This window comes from Hyaena hyaena, unplaced genomic scaffold, assembly GCF_003009895.1.
Source record: "Hyaena hyaena isolate Hyena2069 unplaced genomic scaffold, ASM300989v1 scaffold_9, whole genome shotgun sequence".
Lineage (NCBI taxonomy): Eukaryota > Metazoa > Chordata > Mammalia > Carnivora > Hyaenidae > Hyaena > Hyaena hyaena.
The window spans coordinates 3,782,180-3,806,150 of NW_024080641.1; the positions used below are offsets into that span (position 1 = coordinate 3,782,180).

Sequence of the window (23,971 nt, forward strand, 5' to 3'; positions counted from 1 at the left end):
ACTAGGTAGTTTGTTGCTGTGTAATAACGGCCCTTGCCCAGCTCCCGGGAGGGGACCTTGAAGCCCTGGGAATGTCCTCCCTGATGAGGGTCTTTATTTATGCAGGGCTTTGGGTCACTTGAGGTGGCCTATACTTATGTGTGATTTACGTTGGGGACCATGAGCCATGTGACATCACGTGGAGACCAAGGTCAGTCATGGCGGCTAGGCAGTCGGCCTGACCAACCCCAGCAAAGCCCCTGGACACCGAGGCTGGAACAAACTTCTGTGCCGGGGGAAATGAGCGGGGTGACTACCGCCTGGGGGGCGCCCGCGAGCTCCAGCCTGGTCCCTCCTGCTCTCCTCCCCGTGCGCCTGTCTTTGTGGATTTTAATCTGGGCTGTAATAAACTAACCATAACAGCTTTTCTGAGTTCTGGGAGCCCTTCTAGCACATTCCTGAATGTGAGGGGTGGCCTGGGGTCTCCTCACCACAGGTCCGAACCTCCAGGGCTCCTGCCAAGAGAGCAGCTTCTCACCAGGCCAGACCCCCCACCCCCACCCCCCTTCCTCGGGCCTGCAGCCCCCTCACAACACATCCCCCGGGAAACCAGCGGGCCCACACGCCGCGATTCACGCCTCCCTTCCCCAGGTACCCCAACCCACCCGCTGGGCCCCCAGGAAGGAGGTTCACATGCCACTATGCTGACTTCCTTCAGAGAGAGGCCCCCACCACGGCGCCTTCCCAGATGTCACCTATGCACTGGGGGAGGCAACACGAGGGGTCAAAGGGCTCACAGGACTCGACCCTCCTACTGTTGTCACCGGCTGTAGACAATACCCCAGGTCTACATCTCCCCGGGAAGGGGGGTCCAGAAGAGTTCAAACTTGAAAACAGAAGTCTCTCCACGGGCCCAGGCCCAGGGCCAGGCAGAGCAGCGGGGTAAGATTCGACATTAATCTCTGACGGAGAATGAAAGCGGGGCGGTGGCGAGCACCTCTGGTCTTCCTGGGCGGCCACAGTCCGCTCCACCAGGTGTCGCAGGGACCAGGGTGGGGTCTGCCCTGGCGGCTGTGCGGGACAGAGGGCACGCGGCAGAGGCAGCACATACTCGCCGACAGGATCGCCGGAGGGGGAGAACGAGTCTCTTCCAGCTTCGGCTCCGGCCTGGCCTCGCGGGCCCAGCCTGTGCCGTTTCCCGAGCGCCACTGTGCCGCTGACCGGGGCTCTGCTTCCGGGGCGGGGGGTCGCTCCCTCCAGAGCCCGCCGGAAGGGCGGACACTGGGGCAGCTTGGCTGGTCGGGGCCCCAGCGCCGGGGTACCCCAGGGAGATGGGAGATGAGGGGGGCAGAGCTTCGCGGCCCCCCTACCCCTCCGGATGATGTGGTCACCCCAATCCCAGCAGCTCTACCATCTGAGACAAGCTGACTTACAATAATGACTTTATTTTAACATATTTAATTACAGACATAAAATAGCTGGGGAAGGGGGTAAACCCCAGCCTAGCCCCGTCTCGGGGCCGCCAGGAGGGGGGGGGATGCAGGCGAGGCCTCCCTGATGACCCTCCTTCTGGGGGTCTTCCTATGGCAGGGCACTATTGCTTCGGGGGGAGGGGCCATGCAAACGAGGGAGGCGGGGAAGCCTCTGGGCCCCGCCCACCCCACACGCAGCAGCCTCCCTCCGCAATGCCCGGATGCGCCCCAACCCTGGCCTCTCCACCTCCTTTCTTTCTCCAGGGAGCAGACCCTCTGGCCGGCCCCCCACCCCCCTCTGCAAACCTAAAGGGGAATAAATACAAACTTTACAAAGTAAAAGGGGGTCCAACGTTGCCCTGGGCTGGGCCTGGGGTCAGCTGGGAAGCAGGCCCTGGGCCGCGCCTCACATCACATCATCCCTAACTGCAGCAGCGTGCTGGCGTAGGCCATGGGCTTGACGTCGGGATGAGGCTGGAAAACGACGGCGCACAGGGCAAGGGAGACAGAAACGGGGCAGCTTCAGGGGGGTTGTGAGCACCAGATACAGAACCCAGCCCTCCCCCGAGAGCCTCTGAGCACCGCCCCCTGCCCCTGACTGGGCCTTTCAGCCTGGTGCTCCCCCGGCCACAGAGAGCGGGGGACCGAGGGGGTGACTCACCACTGCTGTGAACTGGTGGAACTGGGGCCGCAGGTCGGAGCCCCGGAGGTGGATGTAGGAGGCTTTATTCCCCATCTGGTCACTGTGGGGACAGGGGCAGAGTAGCGGGTCAGGGGTGGGGAGCAGGGGGGAAACGCGAGGAAGAGCTGGGCAGGGGCCTGGAGAAGAAGAGACCCAAGGAGGCTGGATGGCATAAAGTCCCAGAGAAGAGGGAGAGACAGATGGACGGAGGCACTGACAGAAAGAGTCAGAGGTGTTGAGAGCTGAGAGAGGGAGAGGCACGGACACACAGACACAGATACCCAGAGACACAGAAACGACAGAGGCCACCTGGGGAAGGCAGCAAACCAGGGTAAAGGAGAGGGGCCCTGAGGTTCAGGTAGGAGGGGAGTAGAGGGGGAGCACAGTGCAGGGGGGGGGGGGCAGGCACACGTGCCCCCATGGAGGCTGGACTCTTGCCAAAGCTGGACTGTGAGCCAAGCAGGCCCTGGCTCTAACCACCAGGAAACACCGAGGACAGAGGAACGTGGTGACCGGCACCGGGAGGGGGGAGGTGGCCTGGTCCAGAGCGTAGGCAACTCTGTGGGACAAGGGGCCCGGTTTCTTCAACCAAAACCCTACAAGTGACAGAGGATGAGGGACAGGGAACGGAAAGACCAAGAATGCGGTCCCTGTTACTCGGAAGAAACCAAACTAAAAAGAGCCATTAGAGACATGAGGAAATGGGACTCTGCGCTCAGGTGACCCCTTCTGACGGCTGACAGAGTGACAGTGGTATTCTGGTTGCACGAAAAGTTCTTTCTTTCAGAAGCATGAGGGTGTCAGAGCACGGAAGGGGGATGCCCAGGGTGGGCGTGGCCGGGGGCTGGCCCGAGGGGGTAACCGCTGAACCCGGGAGCTGAGTGCGTGGCTGTTCCTGGCACTATTTTACCTGCTCTTGTGTGTCTTTGGAATTTTCTACCATAAAAAGTTAGAGAAAAAGCCCACAACACAAGCAGCAGTGGGCGGGGAAGAGAGGCCCGGATGCGTCGGGAGAGGCGGGACCCACCAGTAGTTGGGGGCGGAAAAGACGGTGACGCAGCGGCCGCCATGCGCCACCTCGTAGCCCTCGGCCTTGACCTCGTGGCTGCGGATGATGTAGTCCAGGTGGTTCTCCTCCAGGAAGGCCTTGGTGACATCGGGGCCAAACTGGCAGCTGACACCCCGCTTGCTGACCGAGCGTCCATTCTGGGGGGACGGGGAGACGGGGAACTCAGCGGGCCGACCGCCCCACCCCCCGCTACACCCCCTCTGCCCGCAGCCCACACCTGCCGGCCCGGCCTAGGGAACACTGACCTGCGGCTGCGGATCTGACCAGAGCAGGTCGCACATGGGACCTGGGGGGAACGAGAGGGGACATCAGCGCAGTTCGGGTAGAAGCTGGGCAGGAGCATGTGAAGTGGGGTTCTGAGCCCCGTGCCCTCCCAGCCAGATCCATTTAATGTATCGAGGCCTTGCAGAGGGGAGAACCCTTAAACAGTGCGATTCGGATCACACCCCTCTGCTGCCGGAAGCCTTCTGTGGCTCCCACTGGCCTAGGAACAAAGCCCAGGCCTGTGAGGCTCTGCAGGGCCTCACAGACCCTCTTCAAGTACATCCCTGTGCACCCCAAAACCACTGCCCTCCCAGCTGCTCCTCCCACGTGGGAAGCGCACGCCTGCCTGGAGCCCCTTTATGCTTGCCGGGGACAATTGCGCGTGGCAGGCGCCTCGTCCCCAGCCAGTGCTTGCTGCGGCATCCCTAGAGAGGCCGTCCGGACCCGCAGCGCCCCACCCTCTCCATGCAGCGTGTGAGCGGGAGTCCTCCGCCATCCGTCGCCCTCACTAGCACGGAGCCCTCGTCCGTCACTCTCCAAAACTCACAAACGTGACCAGAGCGCGCCTCACGTGCTAAACGCGAACGCTCCCGCCTGCCTGGCTCCTGCGGGGAGGCGTGCCAGCCCGAGTCCCGGGCGAGGCCGCAGAGGCCCGGCCCTGCCATCCTTGCCTAGGGCATGGCGGCCGATGTGGGGGGGGGGGGCAGAGCCACTCCTCTCCGTTTCCGCAGGGGGCGCCGCGACGCAGGGAGGGAGGGTCTGTCACCCGGCCCCGCCCCTCACCTGAATCGGGGGGCTGCCGGTTCCGCTCGATCTTCCTGATGTCGTCCAGCGTGACGCCATCCTCACTGAACAAGCCCCCGTGCATGATCTGGGGTAGAGCGGGGACGGCCGTGTGAGCCAGGGCGCCGGCCACACCCCACCCTCAAGCCCTGGTGGGTGCGGGGCCCCGCCACGGCCCTCACCAGCACTTTGCCGTTGATACACTGGGCCAGCGGGAGCCACTCGAACACCTCGCTGAAGAGTTCGTACATCTGGGCTGTGTATTTGGCCTTCACCTCGCCCTCGAAGCCGTAGATCTGGTTCATGTTGTCCGTCTCGTGGTTGCCTGGCCAGCAACAGAATGAAAAGCCTCAGCACCCCCTGCATGGGTGCCCCGGGGCCCACATCAAGGGCCCCAGGCCAACACCACACACACACACACACACACACACACACACACAGAGCAGAAGCCCAGTGAGGTGTATGTTGACTGTTCTCAGTCCCTTCTCTGAGGGGCAGAAGACACACACACACACACACACACACACACACCACACACACACACACACACACACACACCACACACACACACACACACACACACAGCAGAAGCCCAGTGAGGTGTATGTTGACTGTTCTCAGTCCCTTCTCTGAGGGGCAGAAGCCAGGTGTGAGGCCACAAGGCCAAGGCCTGGCCCAGCCGCGAGTGACCTCAGGTATGTCCCCTGGCCTGGAGGTCCTTCCTGGAGAAACTGCATGCCTCCAGTATGAAGTACCACGGAGGGGGCGGGCCGGAACAAAAACCAGGCCCCTTCCAGAAAGCCTTGCTGTGCCTCCGATGTCTCGCACAATCTCGCTCTGCCCTCCCGGGGCTCCCAGGGCGTGGAGCAGACCAGGAAGCCACCGGGCCCCGGTGTCTGCCGGCTCCCAATTCATCAACTCTTTACCACCTCCCTCGGGAAGCCCACGGCAGGCAGTCACTAAGCACCTAACACCTGCCAAGTGCTGGCGCTCAGGCCCCCCGGGAGCCCCCAAACCAGCCACTTCCCCACCTCTCAGTGGACAGGCTCCCCTGCCCCCCCCCAGCGGTCCTCCTTCCCTGGGGGAGCTCATCCCCCGCCAGTACACACGGACCCCAAACCTTCCCGCCACCCGGCTCACCTCGAAGCAAGTGAAAGTGATCTGGGTACAGGAGCTTAAAGCCGAAAAGGGTGAGGATCACTTCTACGGAGAAAGAGCCACGGTCCACAAAGTCACCGTTAAATATCTGCTCTGCTAAGGAGAACAAGGGGTGGGGGCCGCTGCTCCTTCCCCAGCCTCCCTTCATCCCGCGGCTCCTGCTGGTGCTGCCCCGGGAGTGGGGATGTCAGCAGGGCCCGGGATCTGGGCTGCGGCCTCCCTCCTTGCTGTTTGGCTCTGGTCCAGCCGCCAGGCCTCTCTGAGCCTCAGTGGGATGGTACTGACATCCCCAACCTCCCATTTCTCCGGGAAGCGGACGGTGGGCGACACGAGGGGGTCAGCCTGCCACAGGGGCGACGGGACATAGACTGTCCCACCCGATATTCACAGGCCTGGTGGCCACTTCTCCAGTGACGGTCATCACGTCAGCCATCACTTCTATAGCTCTGACTGGGGCCATGCAGCTCATCACACATACGAACCCATTTACCCCTCTCAACGGCCCAGTGAGTCAGACCCTATTATCCCTACTTTGCAAATGAGGAATCTGACGCACGGAGAGCTGCCGTCGCTGCTATGGTCGCTGCTATGGTCACGCAGCTGGGGAGCGGCAGTGCCTGGGGCCGTTGTGCGTGTGGTCTTGTAGCAGCCCCGTTTCAAGATGAAGAGAGGCCGGGGCCCAGAGAGACTGAGCCACCGGCCCAGGTCACACAGCATGGGGGGTGGGGCGGCCCTTCTGATGCTGGCCGGCCATCGCACCCACATCCCCACGCCCGAGAGACTGTTCAGGCTTCTCCCTTCACGGGTTCCCGCCTTGCTCTCTGGCCAGTGCCTCCCCCCAGTCCAGGCGGAGGGACAGGGAGGGTGGGCGTTCCTGAGGAAGGATACGTAGGGGTTGGTCTCCGAGGGTAAACCGTTGAGCTCAAATATATTGAGGAGGTCATAGAACTGTCCGTGGGTGTCCCCGCACACCGTAATCTTCTCTGTCTGGAAGAAAAGAGGCCACCGGAGAGGGAGGGGCCCAGAGAGAGACATGGGGAGGAGGCAGGGGTGAGGGGAGAAGAGGTCATGGCCGACCAAGAAGAACCACGCAGAAGACACAGGCAGGGGACGGGGACACGAAGAGGGTGGGACAGAGCAGGAAGCCAGAAGGGGAGAAGGACATCCAGGGGAGAGACACAGGGGAGGGGAGAGGGAAGGCGGACTGAGCCAGGCGGGTCTGTGGGTTTTTGAACTCCACAGCCCCTCCCCAGCCAGGGAGCCCCGCACCCCCGGCCCACCCACACACCGCCCCGCGCACGCACCTCTTTGAGCGTGGTCTCCACGAGCGTGCTCAGCTTGGAGAGGACCTCTTTGACCTGTACCAGAATCTGGAAGGCAGGGCGGGCTGTGAGTGGGGCGGGGGGGGGGAGGTGCGGAGAGCCTGGCTGACCAGGAAACACCGCTGAGCACAGGGTGAGGGAGAGGCAGGGGAGAAGCGGGCAGCGGAGCTGACAAGTGAGTGCTGGCAGGGGCCACAGGTGGCCCCCAAGCTGTGACCCCAGCAGCCTCTGTGCCATTTAAACATTAGAATTGCTGGGGCGCCTGGGGGGGCTCAGTCAGTTAAGCCTCCGGCTTAGGCTCAGGTCATGATCTCATGGTTTGTGGGTTCAAGCCCCGCGTCGGGCTCTGTGCTGACAGCTTGGAGCCTGGAGCCTGTTTCGGATTCTGTGTCTCCCCTTCTCCCTGCCCCCCTCATTCTCTCTCTCTCTCTCAAAAGTAAATAAAACATTTAAAAAATTTAAACATTAGGATTATTATTTTTTTAAAGCTTATTTCTTTATTTTGAGAGCGAGAATGTGAGTGTGGGAGGGGCAGACACGGAGAGAGAGAAAGAGAATCCCAAGCGGGCACCACGCTGTGGGCACGGAGCCCATCTTGGGTCTCGAAAACTCACACACTGTGAGATCATGTCCTGAGCTGAAGTCAGGCACTTAACCGACTGAGCCACCCAAGCACCCCTAAACACCAGCCTCATTTTACACGAAAACAGAGATTCTGCGTTTCCCTTAAAATCAGCATCATGAACCCATGATGAAAATCCATGAACATTTTATAAAACAACTGCCCTGGACATATCTACGTGTGTCATGAAGCAGTCTCCCTAAAGGGCAGGAGGTGGCTCTCGATGAAAACACAACATCTGACCTGTCAGTGGATTCTGGACTTTAAAAAATCCAACAACACAGGGTGCCTGGCTGGCTCAGTCAGCGGGGCACGTAATTCTTGATCTCGGGGTTGTTGAGTTCGAACCCCATATTGGGTATAGAGATTACTTAAAAACAAAACAACCCAAAACAAACAAAAAAACTTCAAACGAACAAACAAAACCCCCCACAAAAACCAAAACCAGCTACAACAGACAAACAGAGGAAACCAGGGCAAGTTAAAGAGTTAAGGTGTGTGTCTGGAAATGCAGACGACACTAGTTTTTGCTACACGAAGTTGAAGGATGACCTTGATGCTGTCATATACATTTGCCAACGTTTCAGATTTTGTGGACGGCCTGTGGGCTGTCTGCAGTAGTCGCTATTATTTTATCAATGCTAAATTTCTAAGCTGAGACACCTCAACTGTGGTCACACAGGAGAGTGTTCTGTTTTTAGGGGATACAGATTATGATGCAACTTCTTTCTGGTTCATGAAAAGAAAAGAAAAAAAACAATAGATGAGAAGAAAAAAAAAGAAGTGTGTGGGGCCGTACACACACACACACACACACACACACACATAAAGAGAAGGTAAACGTGTTTGGTGATTTGGGTGAAGGGGCAAGAAAGTTATGAACTACACTGTCCTGTAGGTTTGACAGTTTTCAAAATTACAAGGTGGGGAAACCCCCACACGTTAAAGTAGAAGGCGTTCTGGTCAGAATGGAGAAAGCTGTAGAAGACGGTCATTCTGGCCCTAATGGCAACAGGCCCCAAACTGACAAAATCCAATCTTAGGAAAGCCATCTGAGAGCCGAGGGTGCGCAAACCTAAATCAGTCAACGGCAGACAGCGCCTCCCCTGGGCCTCTCACCCCAACAGCGCGGCAGGAGGGCAGGAGGCCAAGGGCGCCAAGGCCCAGAGGGAGGGGGGCCAGCAGCGTGCCGGTGACGGCGGAGACACAGGAGCAGCCCCCGCCTCCGAACGCCTCTCCCCGCGCCGGCCAGCTCGCTCGCTCGGCTGTCACAGAAGGTGGGGTGCAGCCAGCACAGAAGTGGGGGCGGAAGGGGAGCGCACAGAACCCGCCGGCACAGCAAAAATCTGGCGGCGACGCTGAGCATCACCGAGCTCTCCCACAGCTCCAGAAGTGGGAGACGGTACAACGTCAAGACGTCCCTGGGATTTGCCAGGGCTACAGGGAGAGTCCTGACTCCAGTCTGAAAACCCCACAAGCCCGTGGCGGGCAAACAACGCCAGCAAAATGCCCGAAACAGCAGATCAGATGGACAAAGCCCCTCGCGCCAGCGGCCTGAGGGCAGAAAGGGCCCCGTCGACTGTAGAAAATCCTAATTTAGCTTAGTCTCTACTGTTCTTTTACACAAAATGTCTGGCAACCAGCGAACAATGATGAGACACGCGAAGAACAGGCCACAGAAGCAGACCCAGGGATGACCCAGATGGTGGAAGCACCGGAGACTGTAAAGTAACCGCGGAAAGTGCGTGAACGATCGAGTGGGAGAGACAACACGCACGAACAGATGGGGCAGGGAGAGGAAAACGATTATTCACAATAACAGCAACGCCAGCCACGAGAGCGCAGCGCCAGGACGAAGGCTTCATCCGCATGCGCTCAGCACTGTCAGTGGGCTGACGGCCACCTTCTCGACCCACCCTCGCTGGCCGAGCCTGGGCGCTGCAGGCGCCGCGAAGCCCTCCCGGGGTCGCGGGTGAGCGCAGGGCTGACGGGGGCCTCACCTGGTAGGCGCATTTCCGGTGCAGTTTCTTCTGGTCCTTGTACCACTGCATGAGCTCCTTCATGAAGGTGACGGTCACCTTGCCATCCTCAAGCTTGGGCCCGCTGTACTCGTCCTCGATGGCTGGTGTGTGAATGGGGTGGGGTGGGGACAAGGGTCAGTGGCCACGGCCATCGTGAGACAGGAGGACAGGGCAGACAGGGCCCCGCACACACGGGGTGAGGGAGGGTGCCAGGTCCCTCTGCTGGGGCCGGCCGTGCCCGGCCTTTGTCCTGTGGGCCCCTCCCCACTGCCTGCGTGGTGTAGCAGCACTCCGCACACCCGATTCGTCCGCTGACTGGTTAGGCCCCTCACTCCTCACCAGGGCATCAGCCCCTTGAGGGCAGAGAGTATTTTATTCACAGCCGGGTCCCCAGTGCCAGGAGCAGCGCTTGGCACACAGCAGGCGCTGGACAATGACTGAGCCGTCTGAGCACCTAGAGGACCTGCACAAATCCGACGGCAGCGGGGTGGCAGGGAGGGGGAGGGGGCGCGTGTGAGGGAGGTACAGATGCCGCTAGGAAGCTAGGCCCTGGCGGCAGGACCCCCCAGCTCGCCTGAAGTGGGGGACGCAAGCCCCAGCACCGGCCGCGGAGTTCCCGGGAATGCAGGCGGAGGAGCCAGAGACAGCGGCCGCCCCTGTGCGCCCCCCCACGCACAGGGGATGGAGAGGGCCCGTGCAAGGACAAGGAACGTTCTAGGTGCCCAGGCCGGACTCACTCATGCTCTCGATGTCCAGCGAGTCCACGACGGAGCGCTTGTGCTCGTCGCCGGCGATGGCCCGCTCGAAGGCTTTCTGCTTCACGATCTTGTTGCACTCCTGGTACTTCATCTTGGCGTCCTTGTCGTGGGGCTTCACCTTCACCACCTGGGGGAGCGGGGGGTGGGGTGGGGAGGAGCAACGAGGCATCAGCGCCCAGGCATAGCCCGCGGGGCGCAGAGGGGCAGATGGGCAGGGGGACTGACGCGGCTGCCCGGCCCCGGCCTCCACGCACCGGCGGAGCAGCCCTGGGCCTCCCCGCCTCCAGGCCTCCGTCTGCACATCCGCAAAAGGGCGCTGAGAGCCGCCCACACCAGGCTGCCCTCCGGCGTGGACATGTTCACGCACGTGTGCGCGGGCTCTTAAAATACCTTAGCTCTGGGGCGCTGGGGGGGTCAGTCAGTTGAGCATCTGACTCCTGGTTTCGGCTCAAGTCATGGTCTCACAGTTCATGGGTTCGAGCCCTACATCGGGTTCTGTGCTGACAGTGTGGAGCCTGCTTGGTATCCTCTCTCTCTCTCTCTCTCTCTCTCTCTCTCTCCCTCCCTCCCTCTCCCTCTCCCCCTCCCCCCTTCCCCCAATCCCTGTCTGTCTCAAAATAAATAAATAAACATTAAAAAAACCTTAGCTCTGTTGTTAAGTGTCCCATCTGAGGAGCACGTGCCCAGCTTAGGGTCCTGGTGGGAGCCACACCGGCCGAGGCTCACTCTACTGACGTTACAGTCAATATCGAGGGGGCAGGGGACTAAGAGGAGAGCGTGGGCTGGGTCTACTGTCACAATGAACAGCCCAGACCCGAGGGAAGAACCAAAGACTTGCTGGAGAAGCTGGACTCCCTGAGCCTTGGTTTTCGTGTCATGGGGGGACAGGACAGGCCCCAGCGGGCAGGGCGCTGGGAAGAACGAGTGGCGAATGCAGGGCCCGGCATGCAGCAGCTGCCCCCAGCAGCGTCCCCTCAGTCTCCTCCTCTGAAGGGTGGTTGGGACCGTGGGCCCCAGAGCCAGGTGGCCCGGTTCCAATCCCAGCTCAGCCCACCCCTGGCTGAGGAACGCCGGGCAAGCGGCCCTGCCTCCCTAGGAGGAAAGTTCTGACGACGTCCCCGTCAGAGGGCGGCCGGGAGGATCACGGGGGCGGATGTGCCCAAAGTGTGTGCAGGGCGCCAGCAGGAGTCAAGTCCACCCAGGCGTCAGCTGCTCTCCACGGCCCCGTTTCCTGGGCCGCTGTGCTAGAGATGGGCTCATACGCCATAAAGTCCCAGGCACCGGACTCTGGGGTCCAGGAAGCTCTTGGTAAAAGGAGTCTGTCCCCACCCCCGCTCCACCTTCTATCCTGCTTTCTACAAACACCGATCCTCCAAGTTCAGGAGCAGACAGGGCTGGATTTGAACCCGGCTCTGCAGCGTCCTCACTGTGTGGCATCTGGCAAGGACGTCACCCCTCCAGGCCTGTCTGATTATCTGTAACTCTAACTGTTGTCAGCAGACCCCGCCCGGCTGCCCATTCTGCCTGCCACCTGAGGAGTTAGGGCCCCGTGGCTCCCGTGCTGGGGGCATGAAGACAAGTGTCACAGCGGGCCTTCATGCGCGGGGACGCCACCCCCCCGGGAAGGCCCAGCAGACCGAGCCAGAAGCCGGTGCAAAGGCACGTGCTAACCGCCACGGGACACCGTGGCTTGTCTGCCCTGGGAACAGGAGCACGGACCCGGCAGACGGTGATGGCCTCCACCCCGTCTGGGCAGGCTGGCGTTAGGGCACCCCGCTGGCAGCTCCACCTGGGGTGTGGATGTGGTGTGAGGCCCAGGAGGGAGACGGCACCAGCCATCCCCGGGGGTCCTTCCCAACGGGGACAGGGTCTGAGGCCACGCCCTGGGATGAAGTCCAAACCGCCAGCTTGCCTGGCGCACAAGGCTTGCCCACCCCTCTGCTTTCTGCCTGCCCAACGCCACCCGGCCGGGCCACATACACAGGTGTCCAATGTGCCAGCTCCCCGTCACCTCGCACAGGCTGCCCCCTGGCCCACAGGACCTCATGTCCACCTCCAACCGCTTCCTGGTTCCCCTCCTCCAGCTGTCAGCCTCTCCTCCAGGAGCACCCCGCACCCCCCAGCCGGGGTCAGATACTCCCTCGGGCCCCCACAAGCCCCTGGCTCCCTGCCCCAGCCCTAAGCGTCTCGCCCCAGTGGAAGGCGGCCCCATGAGGCGGCGGCTGCATCCCAGGAGGGAACGATGCCTGCCCAGGGGACGGATGAAGCACCAGTGTTTCCTCGGACCAGTCCCCTGTTCTCAGAGCACTCTCAGGATGGCTGGAGGATGGGGACAAATACCAGCAAGGCTGGGAAAAGAGCAGCAGTGGTAGTAACAACACACGGCTAATTTTCTGAGTACCTACTACGTGCTGGAATACAGTGAGCCTGCTCATTTAACCACAAACCAGCTCTACTGGGTGTTCCCACAGTCCTCACTTGATGGATGGGGACTCTGAGGTCCAAGATGCCAGGTGCTATCTTCTCGCTGCCCAGGACCCTGGCTTCCACCGGCGCAGGGGGACGTGCTCCCTCCCTGCCCGCTGCTGCTCGTCCCCACAGCTCCTTGCGTGCCCTCCGGGGACGGGACATGCAGGGCCAGGCCTCCAGGGGCTGAGTGCGGCCCTCCCCGTCCGGAGCCCCCTCAGCCTCCCCCGCGGGGCATGGTGCCGCTGCTGCAGCGAAACCTGCAGGCCCCCGGTGCGGAGGCAGTGAGACATCAACGAGCTCTTGTAAGTTCAGGTCAGATGCTGCCACCAAATGAGCTGCCCGAACGTAACTACGACGACAGCTTTTTCAGAACAGCTCGGGTTTGGAACTGAGGGTGAGGGACTATCGTCCAGGAGCGAGAGCCAGGCCCGGGCTCAGCGCTCCTGACCTCAGGGCCCCCGCGTGACTATGCGGGGGGGGGAGGGGCATATGGATGACCTAGTGTGCACAGAGGACATGCTGTGGCCCAGACGGGGGCCGTGCCCATCTGAGGCACACGCACAGCTGGAGGGGAGCAAGGCCGGGCACCGCACGGGGACAGCCGTAAGCACGGCACAAGGGTTTTCACCCTACAGGGCGACGCCCTCTAGTGAGTGAACTGGGCAGGTCATACTCCGTGTCTCTTTTATTCATAATAAAACAGGAGAGAAGAAAGCCCGCCAGAGTGGGGCTGGGCCACAGGAGGATGCCGCGCCGGGCCGCTTCTGCCCGCTGCGTGCCTCCAGGGCCCAGGCGCCTGGCTCCGGTACAAGGCCGTCACTTCCCGGCTGCGCGAACTCGGGGAGCAAACTTCACTCTGGGCCTTGGCGCAGATCTGTAGATCGGGGAGAACAGTCCCCGCGCACGGGGTTGGGGTGAAGACTCTGCTGTGAGGGCGGGCAGGTCATGAAGGTGCCCGGCCCACGCTGAGCGCTGTGCCCAGCATTGGCCAGCTGCTCCCCTAGCCGTGGGGACAGCCACACCCAGGTGTGCAGGCGCTTGCAAGGCAAGACACGTTTCTGACGGGGCGCCTGGGTGGCTCAGTCGGTTAAGCATCCGACTTCGGCTCAGGTCATGATCTCACAGTTCGTGGGTTCGAGCCCCGCGTTGGGCTCTGTGCTGACAGCTAGCTCAGAGCCTGGAGCCTGCTTCAGATTCTGTGTCTCCCTCTCTCTCTCTGACCCTCCCCTACTCACGCTGTCTCTCTCTCTCAGGCGGGAGGGCAGGAGGTAGAGACGGGAGGGCCAAGTACCCAGGTGTGGCCCCTCTGCCAGGCGCCCACAGGGCCTGGTGAGAAGTGGCAGCGGCAGCGGAGAGAAGTGGACACCCTGCAGTCCCCCCCCCCCCCGGGCTGGGACAACTAAATGCGAGCACAGCCCCGCCTCAGGCTGGTCCCCAAGAGGCTGTGTATCCCCCCCACCAGCCTTCCACGGCGTCCAAAAGGCCTGGGCAGAAGTCCCAACCTGGTTATTTCCACAAGGCGGCCGGAAGTGACCATCACAGCAGCATGGAGCCTGGGGGGTCAGGCCCCGGCCTGGGCCAGAGCTGCAAGAAGAAGGGTCCTCTCCCCAGGAAAGACCCCTCTGCCTCCAGGCGTGCTCATCGGCCTCCACCCTGCCCCGTCACCTCCAGGCCTCTCCCCGCCCCCAGCCAGGCCCAAGTGCCCTCCTGGGTTACTCATTACTGGACCCTGTGCCCCAGTGACCTTCACTCACACCACTTCACCAGGGCCCCAGGGCCGCTCCTCTGCCACCATTTTCTAGGTGACAACACCAGGGGACAACAGGGGAGGCTGGGCTGAGGAACGGCATGGGACCCGAAGCACGTAAGGACTCTGTCCTGGGGCTCCCTACACCATCCTGCCAGGGGGCACCCCACTTCCTCCTCCGTTCTGCCCCCAAACTACTGCCTCTGGGGCACCTGGGTGGCTCAGTTGGTGAAACGTCCGACATCAGGTCAGGTCATGATCTTGTAGTTTGTGGGTTTGAACCCCGCGCAAGGCTCTGTGCCTGGAGCCTGCTTCAGGTTCGGTGTCTCCCTCCCTCTCTCTGCCTCTCCCCCACTTGCACTCTGTCTCTCTCTCTCAAAAATAAACATGAAAAAAAATTTTTTTAGGGGCACCTGGGTGGCTCAGTCAGTTAAGCGTCCAACTTCGGCTCAGGTCATGATCTCATGGTTCGTGGGTTCGAGCCCCGCGTCAGGCTCTGTGCTGACAGCCAGCTCAGAGCTTGGAGGCTGTTTCCAATTCTGTGCCTCCCTCTCTCTCTGATCCTCCCCTGCTCACGCTGTCTCTCTCTCTCTCAGAAATAAATAAAACATTAAACTTTAAAAAAAAAATTTTTTTTTAAGCTAACACCTCTTCCATGGCCCTGCCCCCACCCCAACACAGGCGACCCCTGGCCCTGTCTTGGCTCAAGACTTCACCTGGCCTGAAATCCACCCTCCACCCCAGGAGGGCAGCCAGCCCCGGTCCCTCTAACTGCGGCTTGTGGCTCTCAGCCCCCAGGCGCCTGCCCCACACAACAGAGGCTGCTCAGCACGTGGTGAATGAGACAAAATAGTGAGGGTGTGTGGGGGCCAGAATGATAACGCAGCACACTCTGAGCCCCTGCAGGCGCCAAGTACTGACCCAGTGAACAGAACAAGCAAAATCCTTCCTCTGAGGGAGCTCACTCTCTGAAGCAGGGGAGACAACGGGTGCCTGGGTTCGAATCCCCGCTCTGCCACTGGCCAGCTGCATGCGGACAGGCAGGTGACTGAACCTGGGCCTCGGCCTCCCCACCCGCACAGTGGGGTTCATCACCGACTGCCAGGCCCCTGATGTCACAGCTCCTACCGTCAGCGTCAGAGCCACCTCGGCGGTGGGCGTGACTAATGGGCATGGCTAATGGGCGGGCTAACTAGAGACTTCCTGAGGTGTCCTGGGTCCTAGCCCACACACACCCCAGCTGCTGCCCCCTACAGCGCATCGCCCTGCTCTGCCTTCTTCCGAGTGCGTACCCCCACCTGCGAGGGCTCCGCCTGCCTCGTCCAGGAAACACGTTTGCGTTTCACCCCCTCTGGACTCGAACTCCCAGAACACGGGCTGCAGGCTCTCGTTCACCAGCAGTGACAATGGCCACAACCGCTCACTGGGACGGAGCTCCGACTCCACTCCGGGCACTGGCCGAAAGGCACGAAAAGCGGAAATTCACTTATTTTTCACAGCAGCCCTTAGAGGAGGGTCTCAGGGTTCTCCACGTTCCAAGATGTGGAAAAGAAGGCACTTGGGGCTCTGGGGGGCCCAGTCGGTGAAGCGTCCGTCCGACTTCGGCTCAGGTCGTAATCTCACGGTTTGTGGGTTTGAGCCCCGCATTGGGCTCTGTGCTGACAGCTCAGAATCTGCTTCAGATTCTGTTTCCTTCTCTCTCTGTCCCTCCCTTGTTCACACTCTGTCTCTCTCCCTCAAAACTAAATAAATGTAAAAAAAAAAAAAAAAAAGAAGGAGGAGGCAGAGATGCCAGGTAACTTGTCCAGAGTCACTGAGCAAGCGACGGCAGAGCTGGGATGGGGAAGCCACAAAGCGTGCTCCAGGCCAGGAGCACTCGGCTGTCGGGCACGCGAGGCGCCCCCTTGCACCCACCCCGCCCGCCAAGCACCCTGAGGGGCAGCTCACCGTCTCGTAGTCGCGCAGGGCGGCCCGGAACTTGCCCAGCGCCATATTGCTGGCCGCCCGGCGGTAGTAGCCCTTAATGTACTTCTTGTCGATCTCGATGGCGCGCGTGGCATCGGCCAGCGCGTAGCCGTAGCACTCGGTGCGCAGGTAGGCCAGGCTGCGGTTCCCGTAGTAGATGGCATTGCTGGGGTTCAGCTCGATGGCCTGGCTGTAGAACTTGATCGCGTTCTCGTAGTCCTTGGCTGAGGACATGGAGAAGCGGGCATGAGCCGAGACTGTCGCTGAGGCCGGGTGCCGGCCCGGTCTCCCCGTCCGCGGCCGGGCTCGGAAAAGTCTGCTCAGCCTTCCCCCTCTTCCCTGTCCCAACTGTCCCGCCCCAGCACAGGCCTGGTCTCCTCAGGTTCAAATCCCTAGGACTAAGAGTCACTCCCACCCAACCCCCCACCCACCCAGCCATCCCACCTTAAGGCCCCAACCGGGGCAAGAGTTCTTCCTGGACTTCAGAGGGTCTTACTCTGGTCCCACGGCCCGGAGGGGATAGATTACTGAGGGCCAGAGCTGAGATGTTGTGAATCAGCAAAAGTGAGTCTGCCCTGAGCCCTTTGCTTGTCCAGCGCCCAAATCCAAGCAAGTAAACAAGCCCAAGGAGGGGGCCTAGTAGAATAGGAAGTGGGAAAGGAGAAGAAACCTACTTAGGTCTCAAGAAGAAGGGGACATACCAGCAGAGACCCAAAGGAAGCAACAAACTGGATAGAAGGAAAAGCATTCCCAACAGAAGGAACAGCAGATGCAAAGGCACTGGGGTGGGAAGTGAGGGGGTGTGCTGCCGGCACAAGCCGTGTGTTCTAGGACCAGCGAGAGGGTGGCGTGGCTGGGTGGAGGAGGCTGAGAGCAAGGAGGCTGGCAAGGCAGATCCCGAAGGCCACAACCGCAGTGGGGTGTAGACATTGATGTTCTAAGGGGAAAAGGCTGATTTTATTTGAAATGAGCTACGGCTGTGCCCCGCACTTTACATCCTCACCCGTGGAATCCTCACATCTCCAGGGCATAAGCGCCGCCTGGTGCTCACTTTACACATGAGTCACAGAGGTCTTGTTCAAAGTCAGACACCCAGTCTGTATGTGCAAAGCCGGGCGTGGACCCTTCCCGTGTGCCCATCTGACAGGCAGGAGAGCCCGGCTCAGAGGCCTGCCTGACCTGGGGACCACGACGTGCCAGGTGCCTTGTGGGGCTCCTGGTACACGGTGCCTTCACTGAACCCTCACAAGCCCGACGACAGCGGCACTAGCCCCCGTTTTCCAGATGAGGGTACCGAGGCTCAGAGAGGGGAAGCCCGTGCTCGCGATCACAAGGCAAGTGGTGGGTGGGAATTTGGAGCCGCCAAGGCCCAGACGCTCCCGACCTCACCCTCCGCAGCAGGCGGCCCCTGAGGGACACCTAGCACAAGGAGCAGGCACAGACAGGGCAGGAGGGCCCGGGCCCGATCCCTAGCCCCACGTCTTACCTGCTGGGTGTCCTGGGCAACTTATGCACCCCCTCGGGACTTGAGTTTCAGAGTCTTTCTCCTAACATGTGGCCTGAATGGCAATCCCTGCCCTAGCTCCCACCTCACTCTTCTCCAGCGTCGTTCCAACGCCCCCGGATAAACCTTGACCTTCCTTTGTTCTGTCTGCTTACAGTCCATTTCCCCCATGTGAACCCCACCCTGCGAGGGCAGGGCCCGCTTGTCTTACCTCTTTGAGCCCCTGGCCTGTCTGAGGACACAGCACTCCTTTGCCCTGGCCTCCTAGAGCTCAAGTCCAGTGGGACGGACACGAACACACACACACACGCTCCAGACAATGACGACCCAGAGTGTTTAGCACAGGGACAGACCGAGAGGATGCCAGAGCAGAGACCTGGATGACAGGGCGTCGGGCGAAGAAGATGGAAGAAGAGGGTTCCAGGCCCCGTGAATAGTTCTTGAATGAATGAGTGAAGGAAGACAGAGACAGACGGACACCAGGAAGAGAAGTCAGGTCCTGGGGAGGTGGCCAGAACAATGGAACAATCCGTCTTGCAGGCTAAGATCTGGCAATCTTTCAAATGGCTCAGATGTCCCCTCTTTGGGGAAGCCCTCCTTGACCCCCAGGCTGGGTGAGGCACTCCTCTGGGCCGCCCCAGCCCCTGGGCTCCCCTACCCCAGCCCTGCCCAGCCCCGTGAGGTGCTGGGTGTGTCCGTCCAGGCCCTGGAGGGCAAGCTCAGGACTTCCCAGAAACAAGCAAGGGCAGAAGGAGAGAGCCCATCCTGATGGACCCTCCCTGGAACGCCAGTGCCTTCGAAGGACTACTGCAGCCTCCTGGGCATGTCCCAGAGGCCAGCAGGCCAGCTCTCGGCACTGAGGTGTTACTCTAGGGGCCCATCTGGCCTGGGGTGGGGAGCCTGGTGTCTCAGGGCTAAACCGGCCCTGCCCTGCCTCACCTTGTGGCTGTGAGGGCTCAATAAACTCTCGCATGAAATGTGGCTACAGCAGAGAAGGCGATCAGCAGATAACGTGCAAAAGAAGTGGATAAGAATGAGAGGAGACTCAAGCAGAGGAAACAGGAGCAGCTGCACTTCACGCGCCAACCCAGCGACACTGCTTCCTGAGCCTGTTCTAGCCGCTGTACAAGCACGAGTGCATCGAATCCTCTAGGCCATCCCCATTTTAGAAAGGACAACACCAAGGCACAGAGAGGTTAAGCCATTTGCCCAGGGGTCACACAGCACACGGAAGAGGAAGAAACAAGATCTGAATCCAGGCAGCCTGAGCTCTTAACCACGTCTACAGAGTCCCAGACCCAGAGGCCTCTTTGGGGGTTAAATACAAGGCCTCCCATTTTACAGAAGGGGGCCGGTGAGGCCCAGAGAGAGGGGAAGAGAGCTGGGCCACCTCGGGGACCAGGCTCTGCCCCCTAGGGCTTCTGGAAGGGGCCCGTGCCCCTGCAGGGGTGGCCTCTGCTGCCTGCGGGCTCCAGGTAAGGACTGAACACGGGAGCTACACACGTGGCCAGGAAGGGGGATATCCGGGCTCTGCAGCTCACACTCTGACCTTGGGCGAGCGCTTTCACTTCTGAGCCTCAGCTTCCTCTATGAAACAAACAGGGCTCTGCTCCTCCCTCCCTCCTTCCCGGTGCTCTCCCCCCCGCCCCCCCAAGATAGATTGAAGCCTGTACCTGGCCACCACAGGGGCTCAATTAAGGAGAGCAGTAATTATCCTTTTTATTGTTATTCCCGCAGCCCCGGGGCCTGGGGCTCTGTGCCTGTCACTGCCTGCCAGACAGTGAGGGGCCGGGACCAGGAGGGCCCTTCTCCTCGGTGCCAGCTCCCAGCCGGTGCCCCTGGCAGCCTGCCCAGCCCTAGGGCTTCTGAGGGCCGGGGTGCTGGAGGGCAAGGAGCCCCTCCCTGTGGCTTACGGTCTCCCAGATGTCTTCCCTGGTCTCAGCATCCACCTCGCATCAGCTGCTCTTCCCAAGATGGGGCTCGCCCCACCTTCCTCGCTGTCCCCCCACCTAGAGACTGTGACGTGTCCTGGACGCCTCTCCCGACCCCTCTACCCCCAAAGCCGGGCCAGTCACTGTGTTCTGCCTGGCCAGCCTCCCGACTGTCTCTCAAATCCATCCGCCCCACCCGGCCCCACAGCCCTGCCTTGGCCCGACCGTCACCCTGCCCGGCCCAGGTTCCCGCAACCAGCCTCCTCCCTCTTCTCCCGGCCCCTAGTCCTGCCCCGCAAACCCGACCCCGTCTCTCCCCTCCATGGACCCATCCGGGGCTCCCTGGAGCCCACAGCGGAAAGCTCAGCCTCCTCTCTCGCCTCTTATGCTCCAGCCCCAAGCACTTGTTTGGTGCCATCTCCGCTCACCTTTGCCAAGATGGGCCGCTCCCGCCCTGTTCTCCCTGCCCTGGTTGCCGGTCCCGCCTCCCTCTCTCCAGGCGGCCACCCTCTTCTCCTCCCTGAAACAGTTCCTGACTTGGTGTCTGTCTCTGGTCAGCACCACCGCCACCCCTCACCTGTCCACCGTCCTGGTCTCCCTGCCCTGGCGTCCAATCTCAGCCGCTTCTCCACCCCCAGGGTGACATCCACACTCCCCGGCCTAGCCGCCGAGCCTCCACCTCCAAGCCTCATCTGCCCCCGAGATCCTCCCTACCTCCTGCTCGGTCCTCCCCACCTCTTCCCTGTTGCTGCGGCCTGACCACCGTTCCCACTCTGAATCCCTCCGTGCTCCCGCTGAAGGCTGCCACGGCTCTGGACCCCTCCCCTCCTCTCGTGTGCAGGGCTGTGCTGCTGTTGGGTCTCCCCTCTCCCCTGCAGGATCCATTCCTGCTCTCTATTGGACCATCCACTTGGGCTCATCCATTCTTTTTTTTTTTAATGTTTTTTTTTAAATTTATTTCTAGGAGAGAGAGAGAGAGAGATAGAGACAGCGTGAACAGGGGAGGGTCAGAGAGAGAGGGAGTGACAGACTCTGAAACAGGCTCCAGGCTCTGAGCTGGCAGTCAGTACAGAGCCCGACGCAGGGCTCGAACCCACGAACCGCGAGATCATGACCTAAGCGAAAGTCGGACGCCTAACCGACTAAGCCACCCAGGCGCCCCGGGCTCATCCATTCTTAAGAGAGAAAAAAAAAAAAAAGCAGCTCCCTCTCCCCATTTCTCCAACTCCCTTTCAGAACCGAAATACTTCGAAACACTTGCCAACATCTGCTGCCTCTTCCTCACTTCCCGGCTTACTCTCCGCTATTCTCCGGGCTGACTCCCACCGCCACCATGCCTCCGAAACTGACCCCCGTCAAGGCCAGCACCAACATCTGTGGAGCCGAGTCCAACGGGTGCCGCTCGGTGCTCGCCGCAGCAGCAGCTGACCCAGGGCACAGCCCCCCACCTTCTAGAAGCGCGCTCTGCTCTCATCTTTTCCTGACCTTCCTTCCACTTCATGGACCACTTTTCAGCTTCTTCCTCTTCGTTTCAGAACATCGGAATTCCTCAAGGTTCTGGCTCCTTCTCTCCTTACAAGACCTCTTCCATTCCGAGGGTGTTCTATTCCTCTCACTGGCTGACCATGCCGGAGCTGCTCTCAGAGCCGCAGACTAGACCATCTATCTACTCAACACCACCCTTGGATAGCGGAGTAAAACCCAAACCAGCTCTGCAATGACTTATGAAGCCCTACCTGGGCTGGCCCCTGTCCTAAACTCCTCTTGTATCCGTCTCCCTGCTAGTCTGCTAAAGTTTCAGCCACGCCAGTCTTTCATTTCCTACCCCAGGGCCTTTGCACACGTTGCTGTGCCCACCTGGAACACTCCTTCGCGATTCTTCTCGACTTCAATGCCTTCTCCTCGACTTCAGTGCCTTCTCCTCATTAAGGCCTTCCCTGGCCACAGTAGCCTCCAGCCCCTGATCCCCCACTTCACACCCTGTTGGGGTTTTCCCCAAAGCCCTCACCACCACTTCTAAGTATTTTATTATTTCTGGTGTTTTTACCCAACGTCTGATTCTCCTGCTAAATGACAAGCTATAAAAGGGCAGGGCCACACGTGGCTCATTCACTGCTACATCCCCAGAGCCTAGCAGAGTCCTTAGCACATAGCAGGGGCTCAATAAACACGTTGAATTAATGAATGAACGGCTGCCCCCACATTTTACTCTTTCCCAAGATCCTATGTCATACTATTCTTGGGATTTCCCCCACCTTTACTCCCAGAGCCTCCCACGCAGCCCTTTTCTTCCGGCAACCCCCAATCTCCCGTCTCCTCGCCTTCCCACCTAACGATCCGATTCCCCACCCGTACAATCATCCCCTACTCTACTGGGACAGTGTTCCCCAGGCCGCACTTGGTGCCACCCGCCCTAGCCCTCCCCACTGGGTAGCACCATCCCTCCCGAGCCCCCTGTCACTACTTGGCAGCGCCCTCTTCAGGTCCCACCATAGCTCACCCGTCTCAAGGACCTCACGTTTGGAAGTGCCCTCGTTCCCGTCCCCCTCCCGCCTCCCACTGGGTAGCGCCCCCTCCAGTCTCCCCATTTAGTAGCACCCGCTCCGAACGTCACTTCGAGGTATCACCCCTACTGTCAGAGCCCCCTCTGCCGCCCCCGGGGAGCGCCATCCTGCCTCCCCACGCCCGGTCACTTGGTAGTGCCTGCCCCGCGCCCAGGCTGCCGCTCCGCGTTGCCATGGCTCCGCGCGGGCCGGGCACCCCTCGCCCCGGGCCGCCCTCCACCCCACCCTGGCCCCCTGCGGCGCGGGCGCACCTTTGAAGTAGTCGTTGGCCTGCGTCTTGAGCTCCTCCGCCCGCTTCAGAGCGCCGTCGGCCGGGGGCTCGTCCCGGGGGGGCTCAGCACACTCAGTCCGCTCGCCCTCCGCCATCGCCATGCCGCAAAGCGACCCCCACCCTGGCAACGGCTGCCAGCGGCGCCCGGCCGAATCGTCGCGAAGGAGTGCCGAGTTGCCGCTGCCGCTGCTGCACAAGTGTCGTAAAGCGCGGGCCCCCGAAGGCGCCCTCCGCGCGCCTGCGCAGGGCCCTTTTCGCCGTAGAGCGCGCGGAGGACAAGGTGACCAGAGGGCCCCCGGACAGCGCCCTTCTTCGGATGAGCCATTGGGGGGGGCGGGGAGGAAGGGGGAGCGCGGGGCGGGGTGGGGGTGTGGGGAGGTCCGGCGTGGCCCCCGCGCCCGGAGTTACCGTGTTCCGAGGCCGCAGAAGTTCTGGGGGGTTTAGGGTGGGATTCCCCCTCCGTCTCCTCGGGTTGGTGGGTGTGGCCGCCAGGCAGCCCCGAGCCCAGCGCGGAACCTGAGCCTGGAGGCTGGCCCCGCTGCCAACGATTTGTGTGACCTTGAGCAGATCGGGGCAGTTGCCCCCCCACCCCCCGAAAAATGCGTGGTTTCTCAAACCAAGGGAATAAAGTTTCAACCTTGAGGGCAGTGTTCCTAGCTGTTAACTGAAAGCGCCCTGGGTGCCCTAGTCCCGAGCAAGACCCAGAAGTTTGGTTACGGTACGCCGTCTCTCTTCCTCATCCTCATCCTCAATTCCTCAGCCTTCCAAGGTGCCTCAGGGCCCGGAGGAAAGAGCCTACATTTCTGATGACCTAGGAAACGTCTCCAGATGCCACTCCCACCCCTACCCCCACCGCCCCCAACTGTACACCCTTGCAAGCCATCCTTTCCAAGCCCTCAGGGGCTACCCATGTGGATCTATGGCTCTAAATCCCTTTCGGGCCTTACTGCGGCTCCCCTTCTGGAAACGCAAGCTAGCCCACTCCCCAGCCTCCTTGTCTTGGCAGCCTGACCCCCATAACCTCCTGTCACAGCCAACAGTGAGCCTAGAAGGTGGATACTGGTATCAGCTCCATTTACCGCTGAGGACATTGACACTTGTAGAGGTCGTCAGACTTGCCCAAGGTCATCCAGTGAGAGCGGCAGAGCCAGAACTTTGGCTTGTCCCACCTTAATTCCTGCGCGCTTGGGTCCCACTCAACTCTATGTTCCGTAGCTCACCTTGTGGGTTACATTTTTGAGATTTTTAGGGGTGTGTGTGGGAAGGCTGCTGTAGTGGGTTTGGATCCTGGATCCCAGTCCAGCTCAGCCCTTCCCTGCTGTGTGACCTTGACAAGTGACCCTCCTCTCTGAACCTCAGTTTCATCCTCCATAAAACAGGGACAATAACC

At 60.8% G+C, this 23,971-nt stretch overlaps 1 protein-coding gene across 1 annotated transcript; it reads right to left on the reverse strand.

Moving 5' to 3' along the window:
• Window positions 1–1,404: 1,404 nt before the first annotated feature.
• PPP5C (protein phosphatase 5 catalytic subunit) lies at window positions 1,405–22,756 on the reverse strand. Its single transcript, XM_039250143.1, has 13 exons — window positions 22,562–22,756; window positions 16,294–16,535; window positions 10,110–10,257; window positions 9,352–9,473; window positions 6,712–6,777; window positions 6,296–6,394; window positions 5,390–5,495; window positions 4,432–4,574; window positions 4,250–4,337; window positions 3,448–3,488; window positions 3,161–3,339; window positions 2,113–2,194; window positions 1,405–1,925 (listed from the first exon to the last, which is right to left on the reverse strand). Exons 1-13 carry the CDS (start codon window positions 22,680–22,682, stop codon window positions 1,863–1,865), a joined length of 1,500 nt encoding a protein of 499 aa, XP_039106074.1. The 5' UTR covers window positions 22,683–22,756; the 3' UTR covers window positions 1,405–1,862.
• Window positions 22,757–23,971: the final 1,215 nt, after the last annotated feature.